The sequence below is a fragment of the Equus quagga genome, chromosome 1 (assembly GCF_021613505.1).
Source record: "Equus quagga isolate Etosha38 chromosome 1, UCLA_HA_Equagga_1.0, whole genome shotgun sequence".
Taxonomy (NCBI): Eukaryota; Metazoa; Chordata; class Mammalia; order Perissodactyla; family Equidae; genus Equus; species Equus quagga.
In genome coordinates this window covers 12,126,290-12,144,272 of record NC_060267.1, presented here as the reverse complement: position 1 = coordinate 12,144,272, position 17,983 = coordinate 12,126,290, and the positions used below count along the sequence as shown (strand labels likewise).

At 49.6% G+C, this 17,983-nt stretch overlaps 2 protein-coding genes across 7 annotated transcripts in view; both read left to right on the top strand.

Annotated features, from left to right (window-relative positions):
- Window positions 1-13,478, top strand: part of IKZF4 (IKAROS family zinc finger 4) — a 32,211-nt gene extending 18,733 nt beyond the window's left edge. For 3 of the 6 annotated variants that reach the window (XM_046647352.1, XM_046647342.1, XM_046647362.1), the window contains 6 exons: window positions 3,531-3,635; window positions 4,638-4,898; window positions 5,565-5,732; window positions 8,309-8,458; window positions 8,936-9,067; window positions 9,690-13,478. In XM_046647352.1, the coding sequence (XP_046503308.1) occupies window positions 3,531-3,635; window positions 4,638-4,898; window positions 5,565-5,732; window positions 8,309-8,458; window positions 8,936-9,067; window positions 9,690-10,450 (1,577 nt within the window). In that variant the 3' untranslated portion in view covers window positions 10,451-13,478. Of the gene's footprint in view, window positions 1-297; window positions 390-2,024; window positions 2,260-3,107; window positions 3,314-3,530; window positions 3,636-4,637; window positions 4,899-5,564; window positions 5,733-8,308; window positions 8,459-8,935; window positions 9,068-9,689 lie in introns of those variants that run through there. The other 3 variants (XM_046647332.1, XM_046647372.1, XM_046647382.1) reach the window with 3 other exon arrangements.
- A 2,235-nt stretch (window positions 13,479-15,713) lies between these two features.
- Window positions 15,714-17,712, top strand: RPS26 (ribosomal protein S26). The gene is made up of 4 exons (XM_046646587.1): window positions 15,714-15,871; window positions 16,132-16,309; window positions 17,134-17,264; window positions 17,608-17,712. The coding sequence occupies exons 1-4, from the start codon at window positions 15,869-15,871 to the stop codon at window positions 17,641-17,643; spliced, it is 348 nt and encodes a 115-aa protein (XP_046502543.1). The 5' UTR covers window positions 15,714-15,868; the 3' UTR covers window positions 17,644-17,712.
- Window positions 17,713-17,983: the final 271 nt, after the last annotated feature.

Sequence of the window (17,983 nt, the reverse complement as noted above, 5' to 3'; positions counted from 1 at the left end):
ATTCCCTCCAGCCCCCACCCCAAACACATTGAAGCGTGTGCTCTCTTGCTTGCTTGCTCTCTCACATACACACACACACTCACACTCTCTCTCTCTCACACACACACACACACACACACACACTCACTCACACACATACACCCTGGGCTGAGCTCTTCTTGCTGGCTGCAGCCTTGGGCCCCTGCTCACCGTGCCGCTGCCGCTGCCTGCGAAATGACGGCGGTTCCCCTCACTTCCAGGAATCCACGCTTCCTGGAAGGTGAGTGGCTGGGCTCACCCCTGCCTGCCACCGAGACGCAGACATGCACACACCACCCGCACTCCCTCGCCGTTTCCAAGGCGGCGGCCGCGTTCGCACCCCAGGGTCTCACCGGCAAGGGAAGGATAATGTAAGTTCAGGCAGAAGGTGGCTAGTGGAGGGGGGACGGGGGGTGCTGGGGCTAGGGAGCCAATTCAGTAACAACTCTGGAGCCTGAGGAGAGGGAGAGGATGGGGGCTGTGTGTGCGTGCGCGCGTGTGTGTGTGTGTGTGTGTGTGTGTGTGTGTGTGTATAGCGGGGGAGGGGGCGTTCCTCCTTACACTTGTGGAGGATGGGAAAGGGTGTTTGGTGTTGCTAAGCAAAGACTGCGACTTGGACAGTGGGAGCTTGTGGTGACATCTTGATTAGGCCTTGGGGACAGATGTAGAGCTGCCCGGGGTGAAATGCCGAGACAGGCCTGGGTGGGAATGGGTAATAGAGAGAATCGAGGTAAAGAGGAGCCTTGGCAGCAGATGCCTCAGCCTGGAGCAGAGATCTGAGGGGCCTCAGCCTCCTCCCCACAATAGAGCTGGGGATGGGCGTCTTTCTTTGCTCCTGTACCCACTATTCCCTGCTAGCAGGCTAGCATCCTGCCACCCTGGAGCCCATGGTCAAGAAAGGGGAAGCAGTGAGGATGAGGTTCCTTGCAGAGAAGTGTGGAGGTTCCCTGACCTCATGGCTATTCCCTGGAGGTAGCCACTCTGAAGGGATCGCAGACGGGTGGCAGGAGCGGAGGGCTGGTCTCCAATATGTGAAACATTGAGCCTGTGGGACGTTGCCCTGGTTCCTTTCTCTCCCTCCTGCTTTTTGCCCTTTACCCACCTCCTAGTTCCTCTGATGTGAACCTCATGATTTGGCTTTGCCCTCTGGGGGTTCAGCCAATCTATGATGACTTTGACCAAGAAAATTTCTCTGAGACCTGAGAGCAGCCATAATTCTTGGCTTTGACAGTCTGGGATTTCTTGGGAGTCCCAGGCATTTGAAATTCCCTCACTGGGGTTTCTGGTGCTGAGAGAGGAACTGCTGAACTTCCTAAATCTGGCTCCAGTCCCCTTCACCCTCGGGCTAGAACTCATAGTCCGTGGGGCCCCATAAAGACTTTCTGACCCCTGAAATGGATTCATTTTTATGTATTAGCCCCATAAAAGTAGACATGAGCCTGTTTTCCCTCTCACCTTTATCCTGGGGAGGGCAATGGCATCAAAGAGCCTCTTGAACTACTGGTGTGACTGTGGAGGCACCTGCTCTTCCTCCTGTTCCCGGGCTTCTATAGGGAGAGCCACAAAGGATGTTTTCCCCTTAATGTCCCTAAATCCCTTTAAGGATATTTTTCCCCATATATCAAGCTCCTGGCCCCAAGAGGCAGCCTCAGCCTAAATAGGTTGGGACTAGCAATGAATTTCCAGCAAGCTCACTCATCCTTTTAGGGTCAAGGACTCAGCATCAGGGCCTAGAGCCCTGTTCTTCCCCCATTACTAACATCAAGTGATTTAGGGCAAGTCAGCACTCACATTTGAAAAGGAAACAGAAGATACCCTTTCAGCCCTTCTAACCTTAGTAAACCCTACACTTAGTTGAAAGGACCTGTTTAAAAACTGGGTCTGAGTTTACAAGTCTCAACCCACAACTCTGAGATGCTCACTTCATGATACTGTGTGTGGTTCTGATTTGGGGCAACTTTTTTAGATAACTATGGCTCATCTAAAGAGCCCCAGCTGGGGAACTCAGTTTCAAGCTGTAAGGCTTTTTCTATAGAAAAATCAGGCTTTGATGGGATAGAATGGGGGAAATGGGACTTTTAGGCGAGGATATGAATGGGAAATGGTCCCAAAGTCCTGAGTGGTTGTTTTCTTCCCACTGACCAAAGCTGGAGAGGGATCCCTCAGGAGGGTGTGTTCCGGATTTCTTGCCTCAGGCCCAAGACTCCAACCATTTTATAATGGAATCTTTATTTTGTGAAAGTAAGTATGTACATAGCTGGGAAATTGGGTAAAGTACTAATAGGTGGACTTTAGGGATGAATTTTAGGGTTTGTCTCTCTCTGTCTCTTCCATATTTAGGCCTGTGTGCACACATCCATGCATGTTCATGTTAGCAGATAACGTAGAAGGCTGTGGGTATGTTTATCTTAGTAGGTGTGTTCTCTTTATGTGTGTCTACATATGTGATATGTGTCTGTGTCTGTGTGTGTGTTTATCTACATGTGTGTTCTTTCACCTATATTTCGCATAGAAGATTGTGGGGAGGAGGGATTTTTTTTTTTAAAGATGTGATTCATATCTTCAGGAGTGTTATCTGATTTTTAAAAACATGAAGCTCTCGAAAGCATTTTTGCAAAGCAATTTGTAACAAGTTAAAATGAATATATTGAGAATAAACTATTATTTTATTGTCAAGGGAACATCAGGTAGTAAATATGTGACTGGAATTGTATCAGATAGGAAGCTTTCTAGAGTAGTCAAATTTTTGCTGATTTTAGACAGTCTAACGGACCCAGCTCTCCCCTACTGAAGCAGTGACTCCCAATCGGCTGTGTTATTGGTGGTTAAGGACATGGGCAATTACCGTTTGTTATCAGATCCCAGTTCCACCACTACCAGCTGCGTGACCTTGGACAAGTAACATAGCCTCTTTTGTGTCTCGGTTTCCTCATCTGCAAAATTAAGATAATATTGGCACTTACTTCATAGGGTTGTTGTGAAGATTAAGTGAGACAATTCATTTAAGGTGCATAGAACAATGCCTGGCACATAGTAAGCACTCAATTAATGTTAGCTGCTATCCTTATGATTACTATTATTATCATTAGATTCAGGGACAATTCCAGCTGCCCTTCCTGCAGATCCCGAACCTGGTGTTGGGGGCTCCGGAGAGGAACAGTAGGGAAGAACGTCTGTCCTGAACCGCCTCCCTCCTGAGGCCCCCATTTTCCTCTCCACCCTGGCCCGCCCAGCCCCAGCCCTGCTTCCTGTGGACGTCAGGCAGTGATGCTCTTCCCCTCAGGCCTAGATAAAGGTAGGGTGGGCAAGGCGCAGCCACTGAGCTCACGGAAGTCAGCACCGGGCACCCAGGCTGGCGAGGGCACAGGTATGGTGCCAAGCACACAACACTGCCTTGTACGTGACTACAAGAGAAATGCTGTGAAACCTTACTGAATTTTAAAAATTTTAGGCAATGGACAGCAAATGGCTCCAGCTGCAGCTTCACCTGCCCTCTTGTTCTCTCCTCTAAGGTAGCGGGGACTCATCCTTGGAGAAGGAGTTCCTCGGGGCCCCAGTGGGGCCCTCGGTGAGCACCCCCAACAGCCAGCACTCTTCTCCCAGCCGCTCACTCAGTGGTAAGTGCAACCTCCTACCCTTCCCTGGCGCTAGGCACCCCCATTTGTGTTTGGCTCTTGATTTACCTCCCATTGGCAGCCATTTCCCCATCACTGCCTCCCTCTGATTTCCTGCTCGGAGTCTCTAAAAGCGCTAAGGAGCTCAGTGTCTAGGGATTTCCAGATTTCTGAAAGGAGAGTGAACAGTCACTGCCAGATCAGGGTGGAATTAAAAGAGGCATGGGTGGGATTAAGGTAAAGGCCCCAAAGGAGAAATTCTGGAGTTGGAGTAGCAAGCAGATAGAAATGGTCATAAGCTGGAGTTAGATACGAAATAGAGAGGGGAAAGATCTCCTCATCACCACCACCCCCCATTCTCCTGCCCAGACAAGGTCCCCATGACTGCCCCTCCTCAGCTGGCCCTAGATCTGTGACATTCTCTAAATGGTTGGAATAGCCAGGAATGTAGGTCAGAGCTAGAGCCAGGGCTTTCTCCTCAATGGCTCCTCCCTCCTCCATCCCCGTCTCCAGATTTTTATGGAGGGGAGTAGAGGGGTTCATCTTTTGGGTGGGAGGATAAGATGAGCCATGTCTGTCTTCCAGTTTTCCTCTCTCTTTAGCCCTCTGTCTCTTCGGTCTTCCTAGGACCGTTTTCCCGCCACTGTTACTTGCTGGCTTCCTGCCCAGGGCCAAGCCAGACGTCTTTCTTAATGACAAGAGAGTGGAGAACAAGGCTCCCCTTAGCCTCTTCCTCTCTCTATGGACAGAAGACATCCTATGTACCCCAACTTTTTTTCTCTTGAAGCCTGTTTGCCTGGTCAGTGGGATGGGGGAAAAGGTTGTTTCAGGTCTCAGCAGGACCCTGATATCACCACACACAATGCCTAGAATGTTGGCCTCTTTTAAAGCCTGAATGTCTCAGGGCTTGGAGACAGCCTTTTGGACTTCAGGAGTGCCATTCTGGCCTGGGGGCAGCTTCCCCCCTTTGCCTGGCTCTATCCTAAACACCATCCCGCCCTCCAGCCAGCTCCATCAAGGTGGAGATGTACAGCGATGAGGAGTCGAGCAGACTGCTGGGGCCAGATGAGCGGCTCCTGGAAAAGGATGATAGTGTGATCGTGGAAGACTCATTGTCAGAGCCCCTGGGCTACTGTGACGGGAGTGGGCCAGAGCCTCACTCCCCTGGTGGTATCCGGCTGCCCAATGGCAAGCTCAAGTGTGATGTCTGCGGCATGGTCTGTATCGGACCCAACGTGCTCATGGTGCACAAACGCAGCCACACAGGTGAGTGAGCCAGGGGTCTGCGAGGAGTTCCCAGGGTGGTCTGGAGAGGCAGGGGCAGTGCTTGGAGGCCTTGCCTAGAGTAGGGTAGTCTCAGAGAGGGAAGGTCTCTCCCAGCACATTTTCTAGCTGAGGGAAAAAAAGGAGGGGGTTGTGGAATTTAGATTCCCCCAACACCTCTACTTCCCTGGCACCTTCCTCAGGTGTTGTTATAAAGAAAAGCTGATATTTTTCTCAGGAGGTGCGGGAAGGGAAGGTCTTTAGCCTAAGAAGGACCCAATAGTTCAACAGGGGTAGGACAGGATGTTTTTATCCCATCTCACGATAAAAAAAAAATACAAAAAAACAGAGGCCTCTTCCTTGGGCTTTGAGCTCCTGGGGCAGAGTGGGCCCCATGGGGCTTGGTTTTTGATAACAGTCTTTTGGCCCAGTGTTCCAGGACTGGTGCCCTTCTTCCTGCCACACACCTCTAATCTACACCTTCCCAGGGTAAGACTGTTCCCAAGGGATATTTATAAAGCGAGATTTGTGTGTGCAGCACAGCCCTGCCTCTCAGAAACGTGTTCTGAGCACCTTCCTTCAGGCAGTGTGGGGCAGAGGGTGGGGGGCTATGTTCAGCCTCAGTGTTCCTCACGCCCGGCCCTCTGGGATCTGCTCTTTCACTTGCAGGTGAAAGACCCTTCCACTGCAACCAGTGTGGTGCCTCCTTCACCCAGAAGGGGAACCTGCTGCGCCACATCAAGCTGCACTCTGGGGAGAAGCCCTTCAAATGTCCCTTCTGCAACTATGCCTGCCGCCGGCGTGACGCACTCACTGGCCACCTCCGCACACACTCGGGTCAGTGACCTGTCCAGTGGGAGAAGGGGAAGCGGGAGCCTAGTACACCCAGTAAATAAGGCTCAGCAATTTCTCTTGTTTGGGGGAGTGATGGTGTTCGTCACTGAGGAGGGCCAAGCACTCACAGAACGGATAGGGCCCTGCCTCTCCAACAGCCGCTCTGGGCAGCAGGGCCCCACAGGGAATCTGGGGGACTCTTTGATGGGGTATTGTATGCCTGCCACACTCTCTGACATGGAGCAAAAGGAGCATGGCGATGTTCTTGGCTCCTTAACAGTTACCCTCCCTGACTTTGTTTTTTAAAGTTCATGCTGATTCCAGAACCATCTGTGCCCCATCATCCCCCACTTCTGAGCGCCAGGGAAACCCCTCCTCCCACTCCATCTGCCCCAGGCCCCACACATGTCACCATCTTCACCTCCCCCAGAAATATCAGAGGTCTCTGCCAACCACTCTTCTGTCCTCTCCTTTACTTCCTCCTGGTTCCTGAAACCATCCATGGGCTTCCCAAATTGGAGGAAAGGAAGCCTAGGAAAAGAGTATCCCATTTCTGTTCCCAATTCCAAGAAGTTGTCACCTTTCCAGAGGCAAAAGCAAGTCCAGAGGGTTCCTTGAGGTCAGTGTTTGGCATAATGCCAGGGAACTGGACTAACCCGGTTTTCTAGCCCAGCCAAGGCTGTTTGAATCAACATCTGAATCAGCTGGACAGATAGCATTTTTAAAGCATTTTACGAAGTTTTAAGCTTTTGACTTGGACTTGGGAAGAGGCCAGGAGCTGAGCTGGCAGGAAGGAGGGAGCTCAAGATTGGGAACAGGCAGGAAGAAGGGCAGAGGGGAAAGAATTAGTAGGGTCTGTCCTTGGAAACTTTCCTTGCTATTTTTCTCTTTTCCTAAACTCCTGGGCCAGGATTTAAAGGCACAGAGCAGTCACCTCACCACCCTCCACTTTTTCTAGCCACCTGCCTCGTTCTAGGTTCTCTCACCTTGGACCTGGGACCTTTGTCTCTATCTATGTGGAGAAACAGGGAGAGTGATGATCGTTGATTCATGCTTTACATTCTACAAAGCATTTCACTTATGTCTCCTCATGCGATCCTCATAACACTTCCAAGGTAGATGTTATTAGTCCCATTTTGCTGACAGGGAAACTGAAGCTCTGAAGGAAAAAAAAAGGGGGGGTTTTCAGGTCACAGAGCTTTTCTGCAGCCTCTCTGGAACCCCATCAAGGGCCAGAGTCGCCCTTTTCCTCAGAAAAGGGCGGCTCCCCCTGCTGGTTTGCAACAAGGATGGCTTGGCCCCTTCGCAGCTAGGCCAGCTGGGTGGATTTGGGATGTTGTTGTTCTGTAGGAGATTACTGGGGACAGAAGCAGACACAGTTATACTGTCTGGTCCCAACTCTATGAGATGCTTTCTAATACAACCCACACTATAAGAAAAAAGGGGCTTCCTATCCAGATGTTAAACCATTTCCCCAAAAGTCTTGAGTGGATGGGGACCATGGCATTCTTATCATCCCCCAAATACTAGGGTTTCCAGAGCAAGAGCAAAATGGCAGTGGATTGACTGAGTCAGGCCCCAGTTTAAGCAAGTCGGGGGGAGGGGAGCGGTTAATAATTACCAGCCTCCTGGAGACACCGTCTCCTGCCTCCTGCTTGGTAGTAGCAAGATACATAAAATAAAATACACCATACCTTGTTTCTCTCACTTTTTTCTCTCCTCTCACAAACAGCATCTCTCAAAAGTTGTCTTTAAAGGAAGAGTCAATCTCACTTTTCCCAACATTTTTTCTTCAGTAGAAACAAAATCTTCATAACCTATTCTTTATTAAAAAAACAAAACCCAAAGTTGGTGTTCTCTTCCTTTTACTCTTCTCCTTTCTTTTCCTCTCTGTTCTTTTATTATTTTTCTCTTCTGAGAATTTCTCTCTCAGTGATGGTTTTTCTGGGGCTCTCTTGTTATCTCAGTGTAGAGAGTCGGAAAGAAAAATAAGCAGTAAAACCAGGCTAGGGATGGAGCTAAGAGTACAAGTAAAAGTCAGTGAAATCTGCCCCTCCCCACATTGGCAGATCTAAGGGCTGTCATTTCTGTCACCCCAGCCCACCAATTTCCCCCAAACCGAAGCAGATAGTTCGTAAGCAAAAAAATCCCCTTGTCTGATAAACAGCACTTACACCCGCCTGCCACATGGAAAGGTTAAACCACAGTCTGGGCCCCAGACTCTGAGATCCTGGGGTGGGGCCAGCCTGCCTGCCAGGGATGTGCCCCTGCAAAGTCCCTGGGTCCTCCCTTCCTTTGAGCAGCAATCTGGCCATCTTGAGGTCCCCCCGCCACAGACCAAAGCTATGTGCCCTGGGTCCCCCTCTTCCTCCCACAGCTGCGTATTGTCCCTCTTCCCCAAGGTTTGGTCGTCCATCCATGCTTGCAGCTGATGTTGGAGAAGGGAAAACAAGCAGAAGAATTCACCTGAGCAACATCCCTTCCTCCTCATGGCAGTGTACATTTGCTCCTAGATGATTTTGTGGAACCAGGACACGGGAGAAGTAACTCGTGTTATTTCTCTGCTCTCCCTTCCACAGTTTCCTCTCCCACGGTGGGCAAGCCCTACAAGTGTAACTACTGCGGCCGCAGCTACAAACAGCAGAGTACCCTGGAGGAGCACAAGGAGCGGTGCCACAACTACCTACAGAGTCTCAGCACTGAAGCCCAAGCTCTGGCTGGCCAACCAGGTGGGGCTGTGGGCAGGACTATGGGGGAGTTGAGGGCAGGGCCGGAGGGAGTGCAGGACAGGGTGATTCCAGCACCTGGAATCCCCCCCACAGCACCCCACAAAGGGATGAGGTCTATGGAAAAGGGACAGTTATCTCACAGATCTGCCAAGCACTCCAGGTAGTGCAGAGCCCTATAGTAGGTGCTACAGGGAAATCCAGAGGTAGGGGAGGATTTGGTCTATTTCCTCAGTCTAATGGGAGAGAGAACACAAGGAAACATGACATCAAGGGTCACATGTATGTAATTGTCTCTGAATTATCTGAAATGTTGCTGCGATGAGCTCTAGACGGGGGGAAGTAAGCAGAACCATTTCCCAGGCGCCAGGAGTGACCTTCCGTGGCTACTGACCTGCTGGTTTTCTCCAGGCGAAAGCCACTGGGCCAGTGCTACCCCCACTCAGCTGCTACTACCTGTCCCTACCTCCCTCCCACTAGGTGATGAGATACGTGACCTGGAGATGGTGCCAGACTCCATGCTGCACTCATCTTCTGAGCGGCCAACTTTCATTGATCGTCTGGCCAACAGCCTCACCAAACGCAAGCGTTCCACCCCTCAGAAGTTTGTAGGTAAGAGTACAGTTGAGGAAGAGACATCAGCTTCAAGCCACAGCTCATCTAAATCTGAGCTCCAGTAGCCATTAGACCCACTGGGTCTGGAGGTTTGATTGAAGGAAAGCAGGCTGGTGGTCTCTGTGCTCAGCATCTATCCCCAGAACAGGAGGGGAGTGAAGAGGGAGAACGTACCTCAAAAGGGTGGAGAGGGGTCGTGCTGAGGGCTCTTGTGGTGGTTATAAGAGAAGGGGGTCAGGGGGCGCAGGCTCTCCCAGTTTTTTGAGATTATCGAGGACTTGAGTCTATGGGGGCTGAGAGAAGGGCCCTTAGAGTCAGAGGGAGGAGGTGAGTATGGGGTCCCGCACCTGGCCCTGGTCATTAGCTCTCCAAGGACCTGGAGCTTCACAGAGAGTAATGAAGGAAGTATTAAAGATCAGTGGGCTGGGAGTGAGTCCTTCTCTAAGATTACAGCCTAGAGTTGGGGAGTGGCCCCAGAGAGGACCTGACCTCCCGGGAAGTAAATGAGGAGTGGCAAATAATGTTACAGCTATCCCCATGGGTAAGAAAACAAAGAAGTAATCCTGGAGGAGCTTAGGAATTCTCCCAGCCAGCCCTGCTGAGAGCCTCTTCCCCACAGGCGAGAAGCAGATGCGCTTCAGCCTCTCGGACCTCCCCTATGATGTGAACTCGGGCGGCTATGAGAAGGATGTGGAGTTGGTGGCACACCATGGCCTAGAGCCTGGCTTTGGAGGTTCTCTGGCCTTTGTGGGGGCAGAGCATCTACGTCCCCTCCGCCTTCCACCTACCAATTGCATCTCAGAACTCACGCCTGTCATCAGCTCTGTCTACACCCAGATGCAGCCCCTCCCTGGTCGACTAGAGCTTCCAGGGTCCCGAGAAGCAGGTGAGGGACCTGAGGACCTGGCTGATGGAGGTCCCCTCCTCTACCGGGCCCGAGGCCCCCTGACTGACCCTGGGGCATCCCCCAGCAATGGCTGCCAGGATTCCACAGATACAGAGAGCAACCACGAAGATCGGGTTGGGGGGGTAGTATCCCTCCCTCAGGGTCCCCCACCCCAGCCTCCTCCCACCATTGTGGTGGGCCGGCCCAGTCCTGCCTACGCCAAAGAGGACCCCAAGCCACAAGAGGGGTTACTGCGGGGCACCCCAGGCCCCTCCAAGGAAGTGCTTCGGGTGGTGGGCGAGAGCGGTGAGCCCGTGAAGGCCTTCAAGTGTGAGCACTGCCGCATCCTCTTCCTGGACCATGTCATGTTCACTATCCACATGGGCTGCCATGGCTTCAGAGACCCTTTCGAGTGCAACATCTGTGGCTACCACAGCCAGGACCGGTACGAGTTCTCTTCCCACATTGTCCGGGGGGAGCACAAGGTGGGCTAGCAACTGACCGCCCTCCCCCAGCCCTCCACCCCCTGCCTTTCCTATAGGAGTCTAGCCTGTCCCTACCACTGGCTACCTGACTTCACACTTGACCCTGCCCCTCCTCCCCTGTTCCCCTCCTCTTCCCTGACTGATTTAAGCATTGTGATGAAACAGGTCTTTTGCTTGTTTCTCTTTTTTCTCTTCTCCTCTCATCCTGGCATACTCACTGAGTTATTTATTAATATAATTAGTTGATTTTTCTTTTGCTTTTTTTTAACTTATATCAGTCACTTGCCGCTCCCCCACCCTCCTGCCCACAGTCCCCTTCCACTTAAGACCTAAGTTTTCTCTCTCTGATCCAGCTTTCTCCCACAGCCCCAGGGGTAGGAAGCTCCTCTTAGTGCTAAGAGACTTTGAGCTTCTTGCTTTAAGGCCTCACCTTTCGCATTATCTAATTCTTCAGTTTTGATGCCAATAGCTCCCTCTGGCCCTCCCTTAGCTCTGTGGCATTAAGTCTCTCTGGGACCCTTCAACCTGGTACTCCATACCTCTTGTGCCCTCTCACTTTAGGCAGCTTGCACTATTCTTGAATGAATTAAGAATTTCCTCATTCGGAAGTAGGAGGGGCTGAAGAAATTGTCCCCAGGTCCCGTGGGACTCAGGGTCCTCTTGACGTCCCCCTGGGAATATGAGCTCCCCAAAGCCCACATTCGGGATCACCCTCTAGGATGTGATATATCTCTTCCCTCCCCTCACAACCCCCAACACTGCTCTACTCTCTTCAACCCGCCAGTCTACTCAGTGGTGGTTCTTCTCTCCTTAGAGTGCCCCAGTTTTATATTCTCAGGGGCCAAGGCTAGGTCTGCAGTACTCTGTCTCAGACACATTGGGAGCCACAGGTGCCTAACTGGGAACCAGGGCATGGGAAGGGGGTGGGTCAGAATTCTTCTCTTTCTCCTCCACCTCTCAAACTTCTTCCCTCTAGTGACCTTCCTAGGCTCTCAGGGGCTCCTGCCGTCCCTGTCCTATGAGAAACTAGTGGGTTGCTGCCTGATGACGGGGGCATCTCAACCCCTCAGTCATGCTGCCTTCTTCTTCACTCCCAGCAGGATTCAGCCTCTCATTCCCGGGCTCCTAGGCCCTGTTCTTAGGATCAGTGGCAGGGAGAAAAGGGTGTCTCTTTTCTCTCTTCTAATTTTCAGTATAACCAAAAATTATCCCAGGATGAGCAAGGGCATGTGCCCCTCATGCCATTCCACTCTTGTCCCAGCAAGAATGGGATGGGTACAACTGAGCTGGGGGTCATCCTTACCTGCTCCCTTCTAGACTTAGCTCCCAGATATAGGGCAGGAGGGGGCACTCTCCTCCTGGCTACTGCAGAGACCCCTGGCTGTTTGGGTGACCTAGTTAGTGAGAAGGGGGCAGGAGGAGATACAGCTCCACTGCAAGTGGTGGTCTCTTTCTACAAGAGTTCCCGGCCGTAGGCCACAACCATCCCATTCTCTGCTTCCTTGAGATTCAAACCAAAGGCTGTTTTTCTATATTTAAAGAAAAAGAAAGTAAAAACCAAACACAACACCTCACAAGTTGTAACACTTGGTCCTTCTCTCTCTCTCCTTTTCTCTTCCCCTCCATCTTTCTTTCCACATGTCCTTTCCTTATTGGCTCTTTTGCCTCCTACTTTTCTCACTCCCTATCAGGGATAATTTAGGGGGATGGTAAAGGGTTGGCTAAGGAACAAACCCTGGGATTGGGCCCTTAAGGGTTCTAAGAAGAGTCTACCTTATCCTCATATGGGAAGGAGGACCCAGAAAATCTCTCTCTTCTTCCTCCTTTTTCTCCTCCATTACATGGTCTCCCCAAGAGAACCAGATTGTCAGGGAGGGGCGTTTTGGGTTGATTGTTTCTTCTTGACAATGTAGCAATAAACAGATGCTGCCAGGGGCAGAGTATGGGGGAGTTAGCTGGAAGGAGAGTGGTCTCTAGAGAAGGGGAGAGTCTTCTGAACAGCACCCCAGGGAAATGACTCCTTGTTTCAGGATGGCAGCAGAGCTGAGATAAATATCTGGGGTTCTCCTCAACTGTTCTGGTTATTGGGCCCCTTCCTGTTAGACCTGCCCCTACCACCTCTTCTATGTCTGCTGTGTATTTGGTGACACCTCATAAGGACTGGTCCCTTCTAGGGAATCAGAGCCTTAGGGTGCCCCCTCCCCTCCCCTAGTCTGTTTTGGCACCTGTAACCTCCTGAAACATGAAGGACTATGCTCTGAGGCTGTACTCTGAGCCCATGAGAGCAGAGACTGGAAGGGCAAGACCAGGTGCTAAGGAGGGGAGAGAAGAGCACTCTGTCTCTCTCCAGACCATCACTGCACTTTAACCAGGGTCTAAGGTACAAAATCCTGCCTTCCAGAGCCTTCCAGCTCTGGAATCTCAAAACATCCTCATGCTCTCTCCCAGCTCCTTTTGCATAAAAAAAAAAAAAAAAAAGTAAAGAAAAAGGAAAAAAAATACACTGAAACCCACATGGAGATAAGAGGTGTTTTCCTTTTATATTGATATTCAAAATCAACACCACACAAAAAAATTTCTAAATAGACATTTTTCCAGACTTTTGTCTTTTCGTGTCAGTGTGTAAGCTGCAGATGGGATTTTGTAATACTTCTGGCAGCTTCTTTCCTTGTGTACATAATATATATATATTATATATATTTTTAATCAGAAGTTACGAAGAACAAAAAGAAAAAACCCCACAGAAGCAAGTGCAATACCACCTCTCTTCTCTCTCTCCCAGGGTTTCATTTGTAGCCTATGCTTGGTGTCTCCTTGGACCCACCCCTTCACCTCTTCCTCTCCCGCTGTTTTCCCCCTCCTCCTTTTTTTTAAAGAGTTTTTCTCCTTTCTCAAGGGGAGTTAAACTAGCTTTTGAGACTTATTGCAAAGCATTTTGTATATGTAATATATTGTAAGTAAATATTTGTGTAACGGAGATATACTACTGTAAGTTTTGTACTGTACTGGCTGAAGGTCTGTTATAAATAAACATGAGTAATTTAACACCCCTGGTTGTTTTTGCAGACTTCCTTTGCCTTGCCTTTCTGCTGGGAGGGAGGGGGGCCTCCTTGCAGCATATTATACCAACTGCTAAACATTTTGAAGGTGAACAAGTCTAAGATTCAGAGAAAACCAAGCAAGAATGCTCAAGTTGTTGCTATAGAAGAACAGAAGACTTTTCAACCTGGAATGGGAAGTGGAGGAGATTTTCCTACCAAGAGTGCCTTCGAGATAGAAGAGAAAGTCCAAGTTGCCTATCCATCCAAAGCAGGGCTTCATCAAACTTTTCTAAGTACCTACTCCGTACAATGTGCAAAACACATTATATACCCAGGGAGATAACAAGTTACAATAACATGAATCATGATCATAATAGGGTCTACCACTTCTTGAGCATCTCATAAAGGCCAAGCATGTGCCAAGTATTTATTTAATTGTAGAAACAACCTACCAAGGAATGATCACCATTACTAGTGAAGAAATAAAAGCCCAAGGAGAGAATAAAATAACTTGTCCAAGACCGATCAGCTAATAAGTAACAGAAGCCAAATTTGAACCCAGGGATGTGTGACTCCAAAGTCTGTGCACATCCCTTTATGCCAAGGAATGCAGCCAGTGAAAGCCCCAAGCTACAAAAATCCAAGAAAAGCCAAGATAGGAACATTAAGTTGATTCTGTCTTCAACATTAACTATTTTTGTCCCCTTTACTCTAAACTTTACTCTGTTCTCTCCTATCGACCTCACTGCCATTGCATACGGGAATGTCTACCTTCTGTTTTCCATGAGATATTGAAGTGAAAATTGGAGACGCTTCCATCTAGAGCCTATCATTTTTCATGCCCCATTGAAATTAACAAAATTCAAGGTCAAAAGAGACCTGGGGTATAGTTTTTTGAAGCCAAAACAAAAATTAGAAAATAAATTTTAACTCCAATAAGATGAGTTAGAGGTTAAGAGAAACCATGGGTTGTTGGAGGGAAAGCGAATCTGGTATATTCTGACTCCAGAATGACTCACAAATGAACAATTGATCTTAGTCTGTACCATCTTAGGTCCAAATGCTGGGAGGTCCCCTTGACACCCTAGCTTCTTCAATTTTGGAGACAACTGGGTGGCTGGATGCGCAGGGATAGCCACTCCTGCTCAAAGCTAAAGACTTTCTGAAGGCTCTTCAGAGGTAAATGGAGCTTATACATATGAAAGTATGTTTCAGTCAGGGGCTAGACTCATCAATGAGTGGTGAAATCACTTTATGGGACTTGATCAACATTTGTTAAAATAAAATAGAAAACATACCAGTGCACCTCACGGCCTAAGGGTAAGTATTGTTTCAAGAAGTTTGTGTTTCAGTTTTGCATGTGTGTGTACATGTGTTTGTGTATGTATTGAGTACCAATGTAAAATATATCTCTACTATGGGTCTGAGTCAAAATTGTTTAGTCACTGATCCAGGCTACATCTCCATCCATTTGTTTGTTAGGTAAGAGGCAGCATAGTATAGTGGAGCCTCAACACCTCTTACTAGCTCTGTGTGACTTTGAGCAAGTTATTTAACTTATCTGCACCTCAGTTTTTCAATCTGTAATGAGAATAATCATGGTACCTACTTTACAGGCAACTCAACAGTACCTAGTGCCTTACAGATGTTAACCTTTGTTGAGTTAATGAGTTAATAGCAATAAAGCCCTTACTACAGTGCCTGGCACGGTGCTAACAGAATCCAGGGATAAAAAGGTGAATGAGAAACAGCCCTAGCACCAAGGCACTTGTCCATGGCCCCTCAGTGTGGGGTTTTCTCCATACTGGAAGGAGGAATTAACAAAACGTTTTGTCCCCCCCCCCCCCCCCCCCCCCCAGTCTGCCGCTTCTCAGTCCTGCACCAAATAGCAGGATTGTCCCAGAAACGAGCTGAGAGCGTCCCCCGGTGGCGGAGCGCCCCCTAAGTGCTTGGGGCCAGAGGCCTGGCAGCTTCGCACTACAACTCCCACCATGCATTTCTTTCCCTCCCGCCTCTAGCGACTCGCGGTCTTGCGGTAACTTCACCCCTACCGTCGCAAAAACCGTGTAATTATAACGCCCAGAATTACCTCCGGGGTCGAGCGTCGCGATGCTTGCTGGGAGACGTACAACTCTGATTTTCCTCCGCGAGCAGGCTAAATAGTCCCATGGTCACCTTGAGCCGCGGATAAATAAACTCGAGAAACGCCTTTCTACGCTAATGTCCAGCACGAACGCTGAACAATGAAGAAAATCCAAGTAAAGCAGGTTGCTATTCTTGGCGATGGAGTCTTCTATGGAGTCTTCCGGCGTGAGCGTAGGGATCTCGCGCTATATAAGAGAGCCGGGCCAGGCCTCGGATCCTCTCTCGGGTCCGCGTTCTCAAGATGGTGAGTCGTGTCGCGTGGTGAGCGCGGGGTCCGGGCTGAGGCTGAGGGGAGCAGATTCCGGGGTTGTGGGGATTTGAGAGCTGTGTCTGCGGCGGAGGAGGGGGCACAGCGTCTGTGTGTTCGGTCTCGGAGGGGGTCTGCGGAGGGACTGGAGACCTGAGTGGCGCCTTTCTCGGGGCTGCGGGCGCTGAGGTAGCCGGAAGGGGGCTGGGGCTGCTGAGTTGCGCCCCCTCCTTAAAAGCGTCTCCGTCTCGACACAGACCAAGAAAAGAAGGAACAACGGTCGTGCCAAAAAGGGCCGCGGCCACGTGCAGCCTATTCGCTGCACCAACTGCGCTCGATGCGTGCCCAAGGACAAGGCCATTAAGAAGTTCGTCATTCGAAACATAGTGGAGGCCGCAGCCGTCAGGGACATTTCGGAAGCGAGTGTCTTCGACGGTGAGTTCGCTCCTGGCGCGAGCCGTGCGAATATCCTAGGACCCAAAACCTCCCCCGCCCCGCCCGCGGGCTGTTCGTGCGCGAGGTTTGGGGTGTCCCGGGCGTTTTCCATGTTTTTTTAAGGCTGCCGTCGGTGGGAGGGAAGGGCATCTTTGCTGTTTTGTTGGTAGTTTTGGACCTTGTCTGAGCAGAGGGAGGGTTTTGGAGTAGTGCGAAGTCTCTGAGTCTTAGTGACTGCCTGGTAGGGGATGAGATTCCAGAAGCACTTAGCTTATTCTGTGTCAACGCTTGGGGGCCCCTGGCTGTAAACACGGTAAATGGAATGAGTCTTTTGAGTTGTGGAAGAACGTTTGAATACGCGTTGTGAAAACGTAAGGACCAAGCCTCTTGAGGAATGTGTCAAGAACGGAGGCAGTCTGGTTTGGTCGACAAGGACCATCCGTGGAGCAATATGACGTCGTCTTGATCGTTTCTCTTTCTTGAGACGAGTTAACTCTGTTAGGCGACAAGAAAGGACTCAGGAGCAGGCATTGGGGCTGTTGCAACTGCTGAAGGATCTGCATTTTTGGTTTATTACTTCTAGGGTGTGGATTTGGTCCCCATGATGACGGGATGGATTCGTAGGAGAATGTTACTCATTTGTGAAACTGCGTGTGTATTTAGGTATCAGAAAGTGAATAGTTGACTTGAGAGCAGGGTTTTGTCGATGTGCCTGACAGACATTTAAGTAGGTTTAATTTTGAATAACAGAAGGAGTAAGGAAGAACGGTGCAAGGTGGGTATATAATACCTAATATTATGTCTCTTATTTTTCTGCTTTTTAGCCTACGTGCTTCCCAAGCTGTATGTGAAATTACATTACTGTGTGAGTTGTGCCATTCACAGCAAGGTAGTCAGGAATCGCTCTCGTGAAGCCCGGAAGGACCGAACACCCCCACCCAGATTTAGACCTGCAGTAAGTATCTTAAAAAGGAAATGTAGAAGCCAGAGGGATGACCAACAAAAGGTATGTGAGGCTACAAAGAATATCACGTTAAGGTGTCTGCCTGTGGGTGAGATCAACTAAGTGGTGAGGCTGGTGGGACCCACATCTAAAACGTTTGCTTAGAGATACTTCTAAAGAAGAGTTGTTAGACTGTTTCAGTGGGAGTAGGGTGGTGTCCTTCCACATCTACCAGTTTTCCATGCGTTTATGGCCCAAATACATTATTAGTGATGGAAGGGGTAGTGGTAAAGTTCTTTAAGGGGGAGTCTTCCATCGATGGTTTTTAATTTACTCTCATTTCTTCATTTTTCAGGGTGCTGCTCCACGACCTCCGCCAAAGCCCATGTAATGAGCAAAGTCCTTAAGGACTGAAGGAGAAGCTCCCTCTGGAAAATAATAAAATGGAAATTACACTTTACATAGTATGTTGAGTGTATCTGTGGCCACATTGAGTGACGGTTGTGTGTGTCATAGGGATCGTAATTACTTTTGCGAAGTATTCAAGTGTGGAGTGCCACATAGTCTTTTCATGGGAGAGAAAGCTTATCCATCTAAGTTACACCTTAACTCGGGGTTTTTTTGTGTTTGCATCCTTTGGCTTTCCAATTTGCACAGATATGTAGAGTGAAAGGGCTTAAGTCGTCTGTGAGTATTAGGTTAATTCTCCCTGGCTAGTGGCTTAAGTAGGT